This window comes from Myotis yumanensis, unplaced genomic scaffold (genome assembly GCF_028538775.1).
Source record: "Myotis yumanensis isolate MYYU_CA2020_CCGP unplaced genomic scaffold, mMyoYum1.0.hap1 SCAF_4, whole genome shotgun sequence".
Lineage (NCBI taxonomy): Eukaryota > Metazoa > Chordata > Mammalia > Chiroptera > Vespertilionidae > Myotis > Myotis yumanensis.
In genome coordinates, this window is record NW_027223755.1 from 94,312,601 (window position 1) to 94,330,446 (window position 17,846).

Consider the following 17,846-nt stretch of genomic DNA (forward strand, 5'->3'; position numbering starts at 1 on the left):
AAAAAGAGGAACAAATGTAATAATCTGAACAATAAAGATTTAATTTAAAAAAAAAAAAAAAGAATATCATCCAAAGTACTGCGTCATAATTACATTCGTTCAACAATAAATGTAATTATAAAATGGTATTTTCCCCCAAAGAGTTATATTTTCCTCTTGACAGCGCCTGACCTTAGTGCAGTGTATTTGACAAAGTGGCAATCAGTAGATAGGAAATTGAATTGGGAGGCATTCATTGGCTATAACTTATTAAGAGGCTCCCACGCAAGCCAATATTCATGTCATGTATATAAACACATTACATCATTTTGAGTGAATTTTCCTCAGTGCACAATAAATTCTAAGTGGATGGTATATTAGAAAGGTGCCAGGACCAACTCTCCTTCCTGAAAAATGACTCGAGGTTGTAGAAGACAGCAGATCTTCAAGGTACAGTTATTAAAAAACAAAACGCTTTAACTCGCATATATTCTTTTCATGCGGAAGATCCAATGTTGGAAACAGCCATCAGGTCCAGGGAATCTATTAGGAACTTTGTTTTATTGTCCTCCTCCCACCTCTTCACCATTGAAGAGTGGTGATTACTATATAAACCATCTCCAATCAACCAAACATAGTAAAAATTCCATAAAAATCATGTTGAATTTGAATGGGAGCATAGCCCAGGTCTTCACTAACAGGATGACGCAACGAGCAAGTAAGGAGCTTTCTGATAGAGTGGAACCTGAGACAATTTTCTGTGGGTGATCAATAGAGTAGGTCTTCACATGTGCAGAATGAGCGTTTGTGCTATTTATGAATTTGTGCACATATTTGGTGACTATTTGTTGAGTGGGTGCTATGTGCCAGGCACTGTACTGGTGCAGGGGGATAATGTGGTAAATTGGATAGACACTTCCTGACCCTCAGGGAGCTGGGAGTTTAGTTGTGGAGATAACATGTAAATACACGAATTAATAATCACAGATTGTAATAAATCTCAAGAAGAAGGCGGGGGGAACAAAGTGAATTGATGGAATGGAGATGCTACTTAAATAAGATGGTTGAACAAGGAAGGACTTTTGGAAGAGATGAGATTGGAGTTGAGACCTGAAGAATGAGGAGTTCAGTCATGAGAAAAACGGAGGGAAAGGCATTCCATGCAGAAGGAACAGCAAATACAAAGGCCTTGGCATGGGACAGATCTTGATATGCTTAAGAAACAGAGAAGATGTGAGTGAGAGAGGTGGACAATGGTATAAGATGAAGTCAGAAAGATAGGCTGCTGACTGTGGTAAGCATTTCAGGTTTTCCTCAATATATAATGGAAGGGAAGAGGGGGAATGAAACATGGCCAGTGTGGAAGGTCCCTGGAGCCATTCTGTCAAGACAATGGGAAGGGTGGCAGCATTGGAAGGAGGGGACGAGGTAGGAAGGTGTACGGTCCCCAAGAGAAAAGATCACAGTGGTTTGGACTTGGAGGGGGTAATGGAGATGGAGGTAAGTGGATAAATTTGAGATATATCTCAGAGAATAAAAAAATCATTCAGAGGCCATCATGTGCAATAATTTCTCCTTTGGCCGAAGCACTCGCGAGAAGATCATTGTAAAGTAAAGAACCTAGCATGTGAACTCTCCAGCCTTTCCATTACATCAGGGCTTTCTATTTCCTGCTCAACTGCATGTGGAAACTCAGGAAATAGCAGCTACTTGTTTCTTTGTGCAAAATGGGTTTTGCTTCCATTTCACTGCACTTCATGGCAAAATTATATAGCCTGGTAATAGTATTCATGAATCAGGAATTCCCAAAAGTCTCGGACAGATCCTTTGCAATTGCCCATTCCTGACTCCAAAAGAGCTGTCACTTCTGATCAACATGCGCTGTTAATAAAATGAAGTGGTTCGTGAAGTTAAGTGGATTGACTCTCATTATTTTTTTCTTGAGTTCTCAGCCTGTTGGGAATGAGCCCAGAAGATCATAAAACTGGGCAAAGAGAAACAGGAGAGACCGAGGTCGGAAAGAATACAATTAATTGCCTTCTCTTTTATGCGTTGTGTATGGATATTATAAGTATCACTGTAGCCTGCATTTGGCCTCCAGTGTGGGAAAAGCCTGTGTCTCCTAGGCTCCCTGCCCAGAACTTCATCACTTCCATCAATCTGCATTCACTTCTGCCACTTGATTTATTGCCCATTCTGCCTGCATCTCCAGCTGAAGTCTGAGCAGATCATTTTTTTACATCTTCATTTACTTAAATGGCATAAAAATTAACCTTCTGTTAAAGGAAGACCTTTTCTACAATGAAATGAGGGCATACATTGATTTTTTTTTCCTCTTGTGCAAAACAGACCTGAAAGCTTTTTCTGGTCTGCACCCTCCTCACCCCAATACATTTCAACATGTTGTTCTGCCTCTTGAGTTAAGGCTACTGAAGGGAACATCTAAGAATCTTAGGGACACAAGTGTGTCAGGGTACATGGAGAGGAAGAGTGCCCTGATAGCACAGTTCATTTTCCATGATCCTGCAACCAAGCGTCTCCCATCTGTGAAGAGTTTGAAGAATTAAGCCCTATGGTTCCGTTCCTTCATGTCTCCATTTGGAGAGTTTTAGTGGAGTTTAATTCCTATATTGTGAACACTTTACATCTGAGTTTGAATAGGAGCAAGTGCTAGGGGCAATCGCATTAGAATACCAAACACCAGTCCCACTGAATCGCATGGTTCTTATGCAATAGCACATGGGATGAATACCGAAGCAGCCCCACGTTTCTGTAAAGCTTTCTTTACGTGTCTCGAGGAGATTGCCCTCCCAATGGAAATCAAATCGAAATTTAAAACTGGTCATAACACTACTTGTCACTCAAATCCACATTTTGCATAATCATTTCTTCTTCCTTTTTTGTTCTTCTTTTATTTTCTTTTAAGAAATGTGGCAAAAACCCAGCTAGATAGAAATATAGGGCGAATTATAATTTTTAAAGAAAAAAAAAACGAGATATGGTGGTGTGGTTCTGAGGCAATGAAGGAACACGACTGTGACGTAATTCCATCTTCTAGCAACTGTCAGCGGCCATCGAGTAGTTATTAGACACTCACATTTTGGGAAGCTGCTGAGAATGTCCTTTCTGTCGTTTGCAGCACCCCACGGGCCTTCTTTTACGATTGGAAAAGCTATATGGCTCCTTTGGGGCCTGGTGTTCAACAACTCTGTGCCTGTCCAGAACCCTAAAGGCACCACCAGCAAGATCATGGTGTCCGTGTGGGCCTTCTTTGCCGTCATATTCCTGGCCAGCTACACGGCCAATCTGGCTGCCTTCATGATCCAGGAGGAATTTGTGGACCAAGTGACTGGCCTCAGTGACAAAAAGGTAAGGTGACCTTGCTATCCTCTCGCCTGTGGGTGGATCACAAAATGGAAGGGAGCAATTCAGGCGCTGTCCTCCAGACCCATCCACTCAAGCACAAAGCCAGAGGATTTTTTGCCTCTCAGTTTAAATGGGTGTATTTCTAAAAATGCTAGGAACAGAACCATAAACTTCGCTCTCCCAGGTCTGAAAGGTTCCAGATCTAATTTGGGAGCAGTTTCCCCACGTGGTCAGTCCTTCTATTTAGATCCTCTTGCCGGTGATGAGGCCCTGTGGCTCAGGGTTCCAGCTCTGGTTGCAGCCCACCTTCCTGGGAGAGTGTGATGTCGAGGAAGATCCTGAGCCTGGACAGGGACAAACTTGGGGTGAAGTGGGGTGCTCTAGGCTAAAGGTACCTCCCGATTCTGTGATCTTGGAGGAGTCTCTTAAAGACTCTATGCCTTGGAGTCCTCATCTATGACATGAAAAAAAAAATCATCTCTAAGCCCTACCCAGAGAGGAAGCTGACAGCTGCTTTTTTAAAAACATAGATTTGTATTGATTTCATAAAGGAAGGGAGAGGGAGAGAGAGATAGAAACATCAATGATGAGAGAGAATCATTGATTGGTTGCCTCCTGCATGCCCACAACCCGAGCATGTGCTCTGACTGGGAATCGAACTGTGACCTCCTGGTTCATGGGTCGACGCTCAACCACTGAGCCATGCTGGCCGAGCCTGACAGCTGCTTTTTACTCTGTGGCCAATCAGCCCCATTTTCAGCACACCTGACTCACCTGAAATGTCTTCAAAGGACTTGAAAGAATCAGTTTTTCATTTCCCACCAGTTCTTTTACTCCGACACCTCTCCAATCCTCCCTCATGGGGCCGTGCTTACTGCATTGAGACGGGAGTGATCACACCTGCTCTCATTCTCCACTGAAATGTAAGAAGGTTTTCAGGGTATGCGTGGCTATTCAGAAATGCACAGAGAGGAAGAAAGGAGGTAAACGGGGTGCATCCTGCTATTGAAATTCTAGCTTCCAAAAACAAATCCCAACTTGCTAAGCTCAGCAGTATGAGGATTGCAGCGCTGCAAAGATTTTCTGTCTCGTGTGTGTGGATAATTTGTCTCTATTAAATCTCCCTATCACATCTTGTTGACATAAGTCTACATATACGCTTTTGGCATTCATCAATAAGTTGCTGAATAGAAAATCAGTCCAGAAAAAGCCCTCACAGCTTTTCCGTGTTATCTGCTGTGGTTGAAAGAGGTACAGAGGAGCCTGTCATTAGAGAGATGATGAGGGGTTGGAGTGAGTCACCTTCACAAAAGTGCCATCTCCCTAGGTAGTGCGTGGCCTCTCTCTGATGGCTTCCCACTGTAACTTGAGTAAATGCCATCCTACCTACCATGGCGACAACGCCCTTTATTTTTGGCTGATGCCATATATCCCCTCCCTCTCCATCACTAAGGCCCCCTCTCCGTTCCTTAAAAACTCCAAGTTCATTTCCAACCCGGTGCCCTTGCACTCTGTGTCCTCTGCCTCCAGTGTCTTCCCATCCTCACCGCTGGTTCCCCCATGACATTCAGGTTGTAGGGAAGATACCACCTCTTGGGACTGGCTTCACTGTGGTGAACTTGGCAGCCTGAGCTGGTGCTCCCGTGAAACTCTCATTGCAGAAGGAAGAAATAAACAGCAAACCAGTAAATGTGAATGGAGACTATCCCAGGCAGAAATGAGTGCTATAAAGGGGATAAAACTAATGAGATTAAAATTGACTTGGGAGCTCAGGTGCCCATCAGCAGATGAGTGGATAAGAAAGCTGTGGTACATCTACACAATGGGACACTACTCGGCCATAAAAAAGAAGGAACTCTTACCTTTGGCGACAACATGGTTGGACCTGGAGAGTGTTATACCAAGTGAGATAAGCCAGTCAGAGAAAGACAAGTGCCATATGATTTCACTTACATGAGGAATCTAATGAACAAAATAAAGTGACAAACAAAATAGAAACAGACTAATAGATACAGAGAACAGACTGAGAGCAAAAAAACCCCCCAAAAACCCAAAAACAAACAAACGAACAGATAAAAACCCCACACACAGCGAAAAACTCATAGACACAAACCACAGTATGCTGATTACCAGAGGGAAAGTGGGGTGCAGGGAGATAGAAGAGGGTAAAGGGGAAATAATTGGTGATGGAAGGAGACTTGAATTGAGGTGGTGAACGCACCATACAATATACAGATGATGTAGTATAGAATTGTACACCTGAAACCTATGTAATTTTATTAACCAGTGTCACCCCAATAAATCAAATTTTAAAAATTTAAAATTGACTTGGGGAAGGGGATATCAGGAGAGTGCATATGAAAGAGTTATCTGGCACCTAGTAGGTGCTCAGTTCATACTTGCTGATGAATGAAGAAATCATGGTGTTGGACACTGTCGGCATATCCCCCCCCCCACCCCCCCCCCCAAGGTGCCCTGAGATCCCTTTTCCAGCTGTGTGCCTAGCCTCACCTTTGCTGTAAAGGCTCCTACAAGGGATCTTCACAGGTCAGTTACCTTTGGGCACAGGAACTGGGAATGAACTTTCTCCCAATCTTTTCAGTTGCCTGTAACCAACAGGTGTGAGGGTACAAACGCCCAGCTGCTCTGCGGCTTCCAGGCAGGGCAAACTCGAAGCAGTTTCCTCTCCAGAGCTCCCTGCTAGACCAGGCAGAGGCTGAGACTTTGCCTAAAATTACATCCTGGGTTGGCTTCCTCCCTCCCCTGACCTCTGTCCCCGACTCCCTCCCTGGTTTCTCCTGGCACCCTTCCTTAATAAGTCAAGTTCACCCAAGTCCTTGGCTCAGGGTCGACTTCTGGCTGACTCCCGCCTAAAGCATATGGCATCTGTGAGGCAGCAGATAAAGAAAGCCCCTCACTCAGAGATGGAAGGCTGGGTCCCATTGCCTCTCTGCCACATACCGGCTCCGAGACGCTTTCCTGGCATGTAACCTGTCGGGTCTTCTTACCCCTCCCTGTCAGTTGGGAATCCTAGTTGGAGGAGGATGAAAGGAGACTGCAAGCATGCACGGGCCTTGGAGCCTATAAGTCCCCTACAGGCACCATGCCCCGTGACCCAACTCTACCACATTATGGGAGCAAAGGTACAGTTTCCAGAAGAAGTGACCGGAGGTGCAGGGGAAGCACTGGGGAGCCATGTCCTGGATGCAAGGATATTTTAAGAAAATCATTGGCAGTCTACTCTGCTTTTTGTTGCTATTTTCAAAGACGAGGGGAAAAAATCCCCTGCTACATAGTTTTGGTTCTAAATAATATGGCCGCTTGTGGGAAAACTAATTAGAACCACTAATAATTTGACTGACCTTCTCTCATTTGGAAACACCTAGTAACAGATACTGCGTCCTCGTGGGACACAGCTCAGATGCAACCTCAGAGCCTCGGCGGCAAGCAGAGAGCTCTTTTAATTAAATGTTTGATACAATTAGATAAACAGCAACGTTCTTGGAGTAAATAAGCTAAGTGCTCCCAGAAGATTAATAGCAGATACACCGAGAAAGTTTGCACAATACAAATCTATATTGAATCAATTTGTTTTAATACTGTTCACAGTGGGTTTCTCTCTCTCTCTTTTTAAAACACGAATACCTGTGTAACAACTCAGGTTTACAATACGTTAAGCCATTTGCAGGATTAGTGCTTGCTGTGCAGAGGCACCTTTGGAGTCCGTGGTGTGATCAGATGAGCTCGGGTTTAAATAACAAGTGGGCGGATTCGCTGGTAGATGCTCCCCTAGGAATTATTAAAGGAAAGTTGGAAATTCAAACTGTTGGGACTCACTATGGTAGGGAAAACCCATCTTTAGGAGGCAGCTTAACGTAGTGGGAAGAGCAATGTCATATTTGGGATCACATGGCCCTGGATTCAAATCCTGGCCTTGCCATATAATGGTTATATGGCCTTCAGTATGTCAGTATCCCCAAGGCTTAGTATCCTAAGAAAAGGGGGGGGGGTATTAGTATCATCTGGCAAGGTTGGTGTGAGGATTAGAAGTAACCTACTGCTTCTTCCCTGCCCTTCTCTTCATCACCCTCCCCTTCCTCATTGTCATCATCCCTGACTGATTCAACCATTCCTCACTTCTGGAGTCTAAAATGATATTGCACTGAGGCGGCCTTTTGTGACAGCAATGGAGGGAATTGGGGGAAGTGCCCTGGTTCTTGTGGAGTCGTGCTGCCTCTGGGCACTGCGGTCGTGCTGCTGGTGGCCCTGGCCCTCCATACTTACTGGTTGAATGGAGGCCTCTGAGCCTCTTAAGGGCCATAGCTGTTCGATGCTGACATCAGGAAGCCCGTGGAACTCCACCAGGGGGAGAAGACTGCACTAGAAATAGGGTCTCTAGTTGCCAGTGTTCCTGATTTACAGCCACAGAAGACAGATATTTCTAATAAATGTGTAGTGTTGGTTCATAAGAGGAACAGAGAAAGGTCCCGGGCAGGTGCCACATTCTTCCTGCACAATTTATTTCCCAGACCAGCATCTCTACTTCCTCCATCATAAGTTGCTTGCCACGTCTTAATCACTTGGACGACTTTCAGACCTGGCCACATACTGGATGAGGAAAATAATTAGAATATTCTACCCTTCTAATCCTCTGTTCTCCACAGCGGAAGGGCACTGGCTCATTCTGTGGCAAAAGGCACGCTCAGCAACAATAGGTGATGCGTATCAAGCATGCAGATGCCAGGAGGTGTTGCAAGCTCTCTGTGATTAATCGCAAAAGCAACCCCCAATTTACAGACAGAGAAACTGAGGCTCAGAGAACTTACGCAGCTGCTCACAATGACTGCGTTCCTAAGTGGCACATGAGAAGCCGAACGCTCTGAGCCCAAGTACAAGGGAAGCCAGTAAACAGGCACAGTGAGGGCGGCCTGGGGAAAGAAGGCATGAGGGTTCTACTGGCCCTGGGGATCGTGACTGCATTGTTCTGCATCCCCCGTTCCTGTGCTAAAGCCCACATTGGTCTCTTTCTACTTGCATGGGGAACTCCCTGGAAGAAAGTGGCACTAGAAACTATTCCCCCAAGAAACACAGAATGTGTCCTTGACTCGAGGGCCTGGGACTCAGGAGATGAGTCGTGCTTGCCCTTCTTTTTCACATTGTAGACCAGCGACTCCTTAGCCGTGAAATTAATGTAAGGGGTGTGACCATTCAAAAAACAGAGCCTAATGAATGCCATGGAGTATACCACATGTAGAAAGAGTGAGCACTATGAAGTGTTATGTGTGTGTGTGTGTGTGTGTGTGTGTGTGTGCAAGGTGGCAGTGGGAGATGCATTGTGAGTCATGCTGTAAAACCCTTGACAGCCGTGAGTCCAGTGGGAAAGGTTCCTGGATCCTGGTGCTGGGCTGACTTCTGTGTGGATCGCGGTACAGTCCAGGCCAGTGGAGAATGGGAATTCATCACAGAGGCTGATGACCTGCCTGTCGCTGTGCAAACCAGAGGCAGGGACGAAAGGGACTCTAACAGAGCTCCTGGGCTGCTCTGCAACAGATGGGGAGGGGAGTGGAGGCAGTGAGTCAGATTGGCTCTCTCTGGATGTCTCTGGAGGTTGGGAGCGGCTGCTACAACACCTAGATTTATGAACTGCCACCGTTGTCTCCCAGAGCAGGCAGCTGCCCGGCGAGCTAGCCTGGGCTCGGCCTCCTCTTTCAGTGATGAGTTGAGTTGCTGTTGGCTGGGTTGAGTGCAAAGAGCATTTTACTGTTCACACTCACACACATACTCACACTCCCCGCAACGACCCTCAGGAGGCTCTCCTTTGGATGATGTATGGCCACTTCCCTCAAATCCTGTTGTGGTGGCTTATTAGGCAGCAGCGGCTTAATTTAGGGGAAATTGTTTTTAACTGGAAATTTTAACAGTGAAATGAAGTCTGAAAAAGAGAATAATGTATCTGGTTGGCCGGACTCTTAGGTAAACTTGCACACTTTCTCTGGCAGTTCTCAGCTCCGTGGAGGGCTTGCTGGCCTGGAAGTCCAAGGGGCCTCTGGATTCTAGCCCTGGTCCTACCATGGAATTACTGGGTGTCTTTTTCCTCTCTGGGTCTCAAGGTCCTCGCCTCTGAAAGAGGAGGTGCTACTTGCATGATCTCTGAGGAACAATGGAGGTTAGACCTTAGCCCGTTGTCTCATTACACCACTTTCTACTTTCAGAGTTATATATTTCACAAAAAATGGAGGCCCACCTTCCTTTTTTTGCCCATAATGACAGTAAAAATGAAAACAATAATAGCTTTATTTTTGAGTGCTTACTCTGTTTTCAGGCACTATTCTAATTACTTGACAAATGTTATAATTTTAGACCTTCCCATTGACCTTCAAGGAGAGGTACTGATATGTTTCCCACTCTACAGATGGAAAATAAATGGAGGCAGGGTGAAGAAAGTGCCTTATCTAAGGTCCCACAGTTTGTAAGCAATAGAACCTGATTTTACAACCTGTGGACCCGAGCTCAGATTTGTAGCCATTGGCCTGTGTTGCCTCTAGATTTTCATTGTGTTTTGGGGACTCAGACCCAGTTCTCTGGACTCCTAATCTAGTTGGGTTGCCCCAAATGCTGAAGTTGTAAGTGGACAGTATCAGCCAATCATGGAAGACTAGTGGGGCATGGACAGTGAGCTTTCATGAAGGCTGGAGGTTCCATTCACAACATGGGAACTCCTAAGAAACTAATGCTTAGTAGGGACATCAGCTTAACATATGTTCATGAGCCTGCCATCATTATGCCTAGAGTATGTTAGGCCCCCAGTAAGTATTGCATGTATGGATGAATGAGTGAGTAGAGAATGAGTCAGTGATAACATATAGTTATTGTAGGGAAAGAAAAATAGCCTTTCCTCTATTCTCCTAGGTTCCTGGTCGAGAATGCCCCTCTCCCCCCAATAATAAGAGACAGGTTAACAGGAGAAAAAAAACAAAAAAAATTTAATAGCAAGTCTAACTCCTGTATGCATAGAAGATACCCAAGAAAAGGGAGTAACTCCCTTAAATAGCCCAAGCTACCACCTTAAATACCATTTCCAGCTAAATAAAGACAAAAGATGTTCAGGGAGAGACCAATTACCTGAGGTTACCAGGAAAAGCACAGTTAACAAGGATATGTTTGTTATGTAGACTTAAGTCAGTTGCTTTTTGCATTGGTAAGAGTTCCTAGAGACTTAGTCATCTTCCTCTTCCAGGTACAGCAAGAAAGACACCCTTACAAATGAAGATTTTCCTCATAAATGTAAATGTCTCTCTCAGGAGGGTAACTTCTACTTGGTTTTCAGAGCTTCTCCTGTGTCTGCTGATTTTTTAAAAAAAATAATCAACCCCAAGTAATCCTTATGGCAAAGAAACATATTTTGGGGTGGCAAAATCTGTTCCCCGTTATCATTTCTGGGTGAGGTGAAGGTCATTGTAAATGAAGTTCAGAGTGATTGGTGGGGATCACAGAAAATCCTATATAATAAAAGGCTAATATGCAAATTATCCCCTCGGGAGTTCGACTGGCCCGGAGTTTGACTGCTCACTATGATGTGTCCTGACCACCAGGGGGCGGCAGCCGGGGGAAGGAAGGCCCCAGCCAGCAGCCGGAAGGCCCTGATTGGCCCTGATCGCCAGCCAGGCCTAGGGACCCTACCCGTGCACAAATTTTGTGCACCAGGCCTCTAGTTTTATCATAAGATGGATAAATTAACCAAATGAAAATAATACCTTCATTCCTGCTCAACCAACATTTTCTGAGCTCTGCCAGGTCCCCAGTGCTCACCACTAGGCTCCTGTCTACAATGGCACCAAAAAGTTCAGTCCAACAAATTATCTATTGTGTACCCAGCCAGTATGTACTGGGGAAGAGCATGGAACAAGACAGACACTGGAGCTCACAGACCAGTGGGAGATGTGATTAAGAAGCACAAAACTGAGTGTGTTTTTGCTGTGCTAAAGCATGCATATGTTTAACTCCTGACACAAGGCAAAGTGATGGCTGACTTCTTTTCCTTCTCCTCTTTCTTCTCCTTTCTCTCTCTCTCCAGTTTCAGAGACCTCACGACTATTCCCCACCTTTTCGATTTGGCACGGTGCCCAATGGCAGTACAGAAAGAAACATTCGGAATAACTACCCCTACATGCATCAGTACATGACCAAATTTAATCAGAAGGGAGTCGAGGACGCCTTGGTCAGCTTGAAAACAGGGTAAGTAAGGATGGTGGCTTCTTTCTCTCTGCAGGCCTGCTAGCTGATAAGCGTCACAGAAAATGACTCTCTGCACACCTTGCTCCTTATCTGCCCCCACTGCATATTTTTTGGAGAGCTGGGCAGCCAGATGCACCCCAGTTAAGGGCTGCTTTTGTTAATCTGATGAGCACCACAGGTTTCCTTCTGAGTTGTGTTAAGGAAAAGCAAATCCAGGACACTTTGAAATGCAGAGAGCCAGTGGGGTTTCTTAAACTGATAAAGAAGTTGGCCCAACTCTATGGGCTATTTTACCTAAATAGAAATGTGAAAAAACAGAATTCAACTGAATACCTTCTCCTGCTCCTTTTAGTTCTTCTGACTGGTAGAATAATTAAAAGGACATGGGCAGATTAAGAGGAGAAAATCAAGTTTAATACATGCACACGGGAAATTCACATAAGCATGCAAATTCCAAGGGCAGGGAGGTAAAATGAGGTATATGTGTCATTCTGGACTAAGGGGGGTGGTGGGGAGAAGGGGCCAGGACTTCAAAAGGAAGTTAAGGCAATTTACAAGGGGATGAAAAAAGTTAATGTTTAGTAAACAAAGGTTTGCTGGGCCACCTTGAAACAGTGGGACATGGAGGACTTTGATCAAATGGGCTTTGGTAGGTTCCTCCCTGTCTACTGCACCTGGTCACCTTAACTATAGTTACCTATGCTGACACCCCCTTCCCCAGAGCAGGTTCTTTTAGGCAGTAAAGGGCGAGGACAAGGTTTCTTTCGGAGCCTCCTGGGCCTCCATTGTATTCAGTTTAAAATAATCTGCACGCCGGAGTGGCACATCTTGGGGTGATTCGTTTTGAACCCCCACTGTTTAGTTAAAGATCTAATTGGCTTTATTCAGTGATTCATACATTGGGCAGCATCCCATCTAACAACTAGAAAGGAGTTCTGAGGAGCTGTGCAAAATGGAAGGCTTTTACAGGCAGAAGGGGGCAGGAAAAGAAGTTTCTAGCAAAAAGTGGATCATTTCTTGCAAGGTCACTTTCCTTTGGGGAAGGGCAGGTAGTCAGGCAGATTACCTCACTAGTGCAGACCAGGTAATTCCAGATCAATTGGTTAAAGGCCACATTCTTAGGAGAAGCTGAAACCACAATTAAGTCTTGTTTTGCTGATGTGGGACTTAGCATAAGTGACTCCATTTTGGTCCCTTTCTTTCTTCCTTCCCTTCCCTTCCCTTCCCTTCCCTTCCCTTCCCTTCCCTTCCCTTCCCTTCCCTTCCCTTCCTTCCCTTCCCTTCCTTCCCTTCCCTTCCTTCCTTCCTTCCTTCCTTCCTTCCTTCCTAAAGATCTAAGGAGATTGAGAGTTTATTTGAAAACATAGAGCTATAGATTTTTATCTGATTTTAGGTAGAAGCTTTTGATGTAGCTTTATGTGAAAACTAACAGTATAACATTGATGAAGGAGAAAGGTAATATGGAGAGAAAAGCAATGAGAGCTCAACCTAATATTCTTGTGTCCCTGTGGCATGTGGATTGTAGCAGATGCAAAATTCCTGAGGCTGTAAGAAAAGACAGCACAGTGGTTAGGCTGTGGAGCTAGAGCACACTTCTCCTCCCCCGCTGTTACTTGTTGTGTGAACTTGGAAAGTGTTTCAACGGCTCTCAGCCTCATATATAAAATGGGAATACTAGTAGGAACTCATTGATAGGGGTTCGGTGAGCAAATGTGCCGGCAAGCATTTCAGAAATCGCCTGGCACAAAAAGTTGACCTGATTGTTAGTGTTGTAGCTTGGTGTAAAGGTTCCATTCTATTCTGTGGACTTACCAAAATATCAGGGACATGCAGAATACATTTTTGAAAGGGTGTCACTAAAAATGATTCTGTTTTAAATGAAGGAGCTGTTTAATGAGGAAAGTTTTGCCTCTCCAGAAAATTAAATTGCATGGAGTGTCCCAGTCACAGGGATTCCTGGCGAGTGAAATGCGACTACAGTGCATTCTCCTGAGTCCACAGCCCCTCCTCAGGCTGCTCGCAGGCCCTCTGCAAAGGCCTCGATGCTCCCTGTGTCTGGTGGGGCAGAGGGGCCTCCTCTGAACCACCAAGCCCAGGTCTCTGCGTAATTCCCCAGGACCTTGGGCTGATAGCAGTTTGTCCTTTCAGTCTCAGAATCTCTTTGGTATCCTGACAGGGGCTAGGACAGCATGTGTTTGGATTTCGAGTCCATTCCTTTCCCAAAACTCATGGACATACTGCTCATTCTGGCTTGCAGGAGATTTTAAAAATGTTTTATAGAGCTAAAAAAGGCAGAAAATAGCCTTAGCCGGTTTCTCAGTGGTTACAGCGTTGGCCCTCAGACTGAAGGGTCTTGGGTTTGATTCCAGTCAAGGGCACGGACCTCAGCTGCAGGCTCCATCCCCAGCCCCCGTTGGAGTGCGTCTGGGAGGCAACCATTCAATATGTCTCTCTGACATCAATGTTTCTCTCTCTCTCTGTCTCTCCCTCTCCTTTCCACTCTCTCTAAAAAAAAATCAATGGAAAAAAATATCCATGGGTGAGGATTAACCAAAAAATGTAGTAAATAAGTTTGATGGCTTTGTACAAACTGACCATCATGGTCAATTAACAAGACATCATCAAACCCCAGAACTCTCCCACACCCCACCCAGCCAACCACAGCCTTTCCCAGTCACTATTTTCCATGGACCATCGTCTCTTCTAAAGTAGATTCTTTTTCCCTGTGATTCTAACATATAAATAAAAGCATACCATATGTTTTTTTTTATTTGTTTGTCTTCTTTTAGCTCAACATTCTGTTTATGAGATGGTTGCCTATCACTCCAGTTCTCTCATTCTCATTGCTGTATAGAATTTCATTGTGGGGATACACTACAAATTCATCTATTTCTTCAAATCTTGATGAACATTTGCGTAGTGTCCCATATGAGGCTATTAAGAGTGATGTTTCGAAAGGCATTCTCGCATGTCTTTTGTTGCACAAGTGAGTGCATTTATCTTGGTATATACCTAGGACTGGAATTGCTAAGCTATAAAATGTATGTTCAATTTTAGTAGATATCAAAAAGACACATTTTATATCCCTTTCCTTCTTAGCCATGGGAATGGTTTTTATTTGTTCCCACTGTGGTCTTTTCATGAACATTATTTTTTCCTATTGGTTTGTTGTTTTTCTCCCCCTTACTAGTAATTTCTGTAGTAGAAATCTGTGGTATGATTACAAATGTTTTCCCCCAGTTGTTCTGTCTGTATTTTGAGCTTTCGGATGGCATATTTTTTCCGAGCAGACTATTATATTTTGTGGTCACATTTCCCAGTCCTTTTTTATGGCCTCTAGATTTCAGGTCGAAATTCAAAAACCCTCTTCATTCTGAGGCTACAAAATAGTTTTCTCCTGTTTCTTTCTATTTTGGTTGCATATCTACTATTTAGAATTTTTCTGGGTGTCGAGTGTGACATAGGACTCCAACTCCTCATATGACAACGAGAACCCCATCCTGAGAATGGCCACCACAGAACAGCACAAGATCAGACAGACCATGCCAACCACGTCTGCTCATCTCCACTTCTGTCCCTCAAGTGTCTACTTTGCCACATTGGAGGTCTTTGTCTTCCCTCTCACATCTTGTTTCCTTTTTACATTTTTCATTAGGAAATATATTATTTTAAATATGAGATGTATGATAAAATAATTTTGCAAGAGTAAGTATAATGAGGAATAATGCATAATAAAATGAACTCCCCATGGACTCAACACCAGCTTTTAAAAATAGCCATTTGCCTCCTTCACTACATGCAGTAGCTCTGGAAGGTTCCATCCCTCTGGAAGGTAGAGGTGGGTGCCCATATGCTCCTGAATTGTTAATTCCTCTTATAGCCTAAAATCCAGTAAGCCTTGAGTTCGACATCCTAGAGCACATATCCCAGCTGTTGGGTCCCACCCCGCCACCCCCAAGTCTCAGTGACATCCACCTGTTACTTGTGCATATGTGCACCAGGGTCAGTAAGATGGGACGGCTCCTTCATAGATTGTAACTTCTTGGAAGAGTCTAGAACACAAGAGGGGCTTTGGAATGAGAGTCCCAGCTTGATTTGAGTCTTGGCTCTCTCATTAGCAAGCTGTGGCCTTGGACAAGTGTTACCTCTCTGAGCCTCAGTTTCCCCATCTAAATAGTGAGAGGACTGGAATCTTCATCCTCTGAAAATAGTTCTAAGATTCTTTTATTTCTGTTGAACACTTATTTAAGCTCTTACAATTTCAAAATCCAGACATACTATATATATAAACGGCTGTCGGTTTTGCAGAGATTTAGATCAAAGCTGGAAAGCTGAGCATCTTCAAACCTGGCCAGTGGATTAACCCTACCTTCATCACTGTTAACATTTGGACCCAACACAGAACCTTCTCTCCACGGATGGAGCCACAAATCTGCATTTTAACAAGCATCCCCCGCCCCCTGCTATGGGTGAATTTGATTCTTGCTAAAATTTGAAAGGTTCTAAAGGGGCTCAATAATCACATTTTATTGAGATAGCACATAAAGATTAAGTCAACCAAATGTTTATCAATGGGATCCAAAATTGCTTTTAAGAAGAACATAGGCAGCAAGAAAATTGGAACTAAGCAGTTCAGTTTCATTGCTAATTTAAATGTATAATAAATTTCAATTAACAATGAAATGCATTCCAGTTAAAGCGTTCAGTTACAGAAATTATCAGGTAAATCAGTGAGAAAATAGGATCTGATGTACCAACATCGACAGAAATGGGATTTTTAAGGAATAGGCCTATTGTGACATGGGGGGCGCTCCTGAACCAATGGGGATGAGCTGTTCGTGACCCTAGGCTTCTAGACCAGTGTTTCTCAAGTCCTAGCCTGAATCTGAAGCAGTGGGGGTGCTAGTAAAAACGTTGGTCCTGACCCAGCTGGTGTGGCTCAGTGATTGAGCATCAACCTATGCAGCAGAAGGTCACGGTTCGATTCCCAGTCAGGGCACATTCCAGGGTTGCGGGATCAATCCTTAGTAGGGGGTGTGCAGAAGGAAGCTGATCAATGCTCTCATCATTGATGTTTCTCTCTCTCTCTCTCTCTCCCTTCCTCTCTGATATCAATAAAAATATATTTTAAAAAATGTTGATACTGAACCCCACAGATTTAGATTTGGAGGGGCATAGCCCGGGAATCTGCATGCTCTCACAAGCTCCTCAGTTGATTCTGCTGTACGCTAATCAGATTTGGGAACATCTGCTCTAGAAGAGGGAACTGAAGCTGAAATGAGCGGCGACAGATTTAGATTTACAAATGCTCAGTCATCAGGAGCCAATGTTCTCCAAGAAGTTTTGGCAAGTGGGCGAAACTGCAAGCATAGCACTCATGCCAGATTTAAATGAAACTATCAACATCCCTAGGACTCCAAGGAGCCTCATATTTCAAGACACAGTGGGATGACTTTTTAATTTTAATTGATTTTATGTACAATCATTTGTATAAATATTTCTGAAAAAGTCCCCATTTCTTTCAGAAGCATCAATCTTTAGCCCTCCAGCCCCTCAGTTTCCTATCTGATATTATTTCCAGCTCAAAGACAAGCGTCTTTGGATTTTTTTTTTTACATTGATTCCTTTGAGAGAATTAGAAGGCAGGGTTGTCTTTTGACCAATAAGCATTGTTTTGCAAGGTTCAAATTGTATGCAATGATGTATTTATACATCATTGAAAGGAGGGACTGGTCACATCTACCTGTGAGTGTTAGACCTGTCTTCATAGCAAAGGTGGGCCTGGAGCCCCTGTTTGAGAGCACAGATTCTGAAAGCCTGCAGGGTCCGGGGATCCATGTTTTGATGAGCACTTCTAGTGACTCAGGTACAGGGGCCTGGGCTTTGAGAGGTTCGTTAGGTAAATACTGAGACATGGTGTTCTCAGTGGAGTGGGCAGAACAAGAAAGAGAAAGGGCATTTCAGGAGAAGCCGGGGCATAGAGGAACATGAGTTTAGGTTTGAGCATGTTAAGTTGGAGGCGCCTTTGGGACAACATCATATTTCCTCATCATCTTCGCATTTATTGGAACCTCCCAATTTGTGACATGAAGCCCTGAGCGCTTCGCATGCATAATCTCATTAAATCCTCAGAGCACTCCTATGAGCTGGGTACCACTCTTATCTCCTTTAAGAGATGAAGAACCTGAGGTTCCACAAGGTTAACTCATTACCCAACAAACAGGCTGTTTAACTGAGGATCTACATTGTAGCAGGATTAAGTGTAG

General features: G+C 44.2%; 1 protein-coding gene across 2 annotated transcripts in view; it reads left to right on the forward strand.

The window, feature by feature from the left end:
- GRIN2A (glutamate ionotropic receptor NMDA type subunit 2A) overlaps nucleotides 1-17,846 on the forward strand; it is a 392,774-nt gene that overhangs the window by 320,337 nt on the left and 54,591 nt on the right. For both annotated transcript variants that reach the window (XM_070412996.1, XM_070412997.1), the window contains 2 exons: nucleotides 3,119-3,348; nucleotides 11,420-11,580. In XM_070412996.1, coding sequence (XP_070269097.1) covers nucleotides 3,119-3,348; nucleotides 11,420-11,580 — 391 coding nt within the window. The remainder of the gene's footprint in view (nucleotides 1-3,118; nucleotides 3,349-11,419; nucleotides 11,581-17,846) is intronic.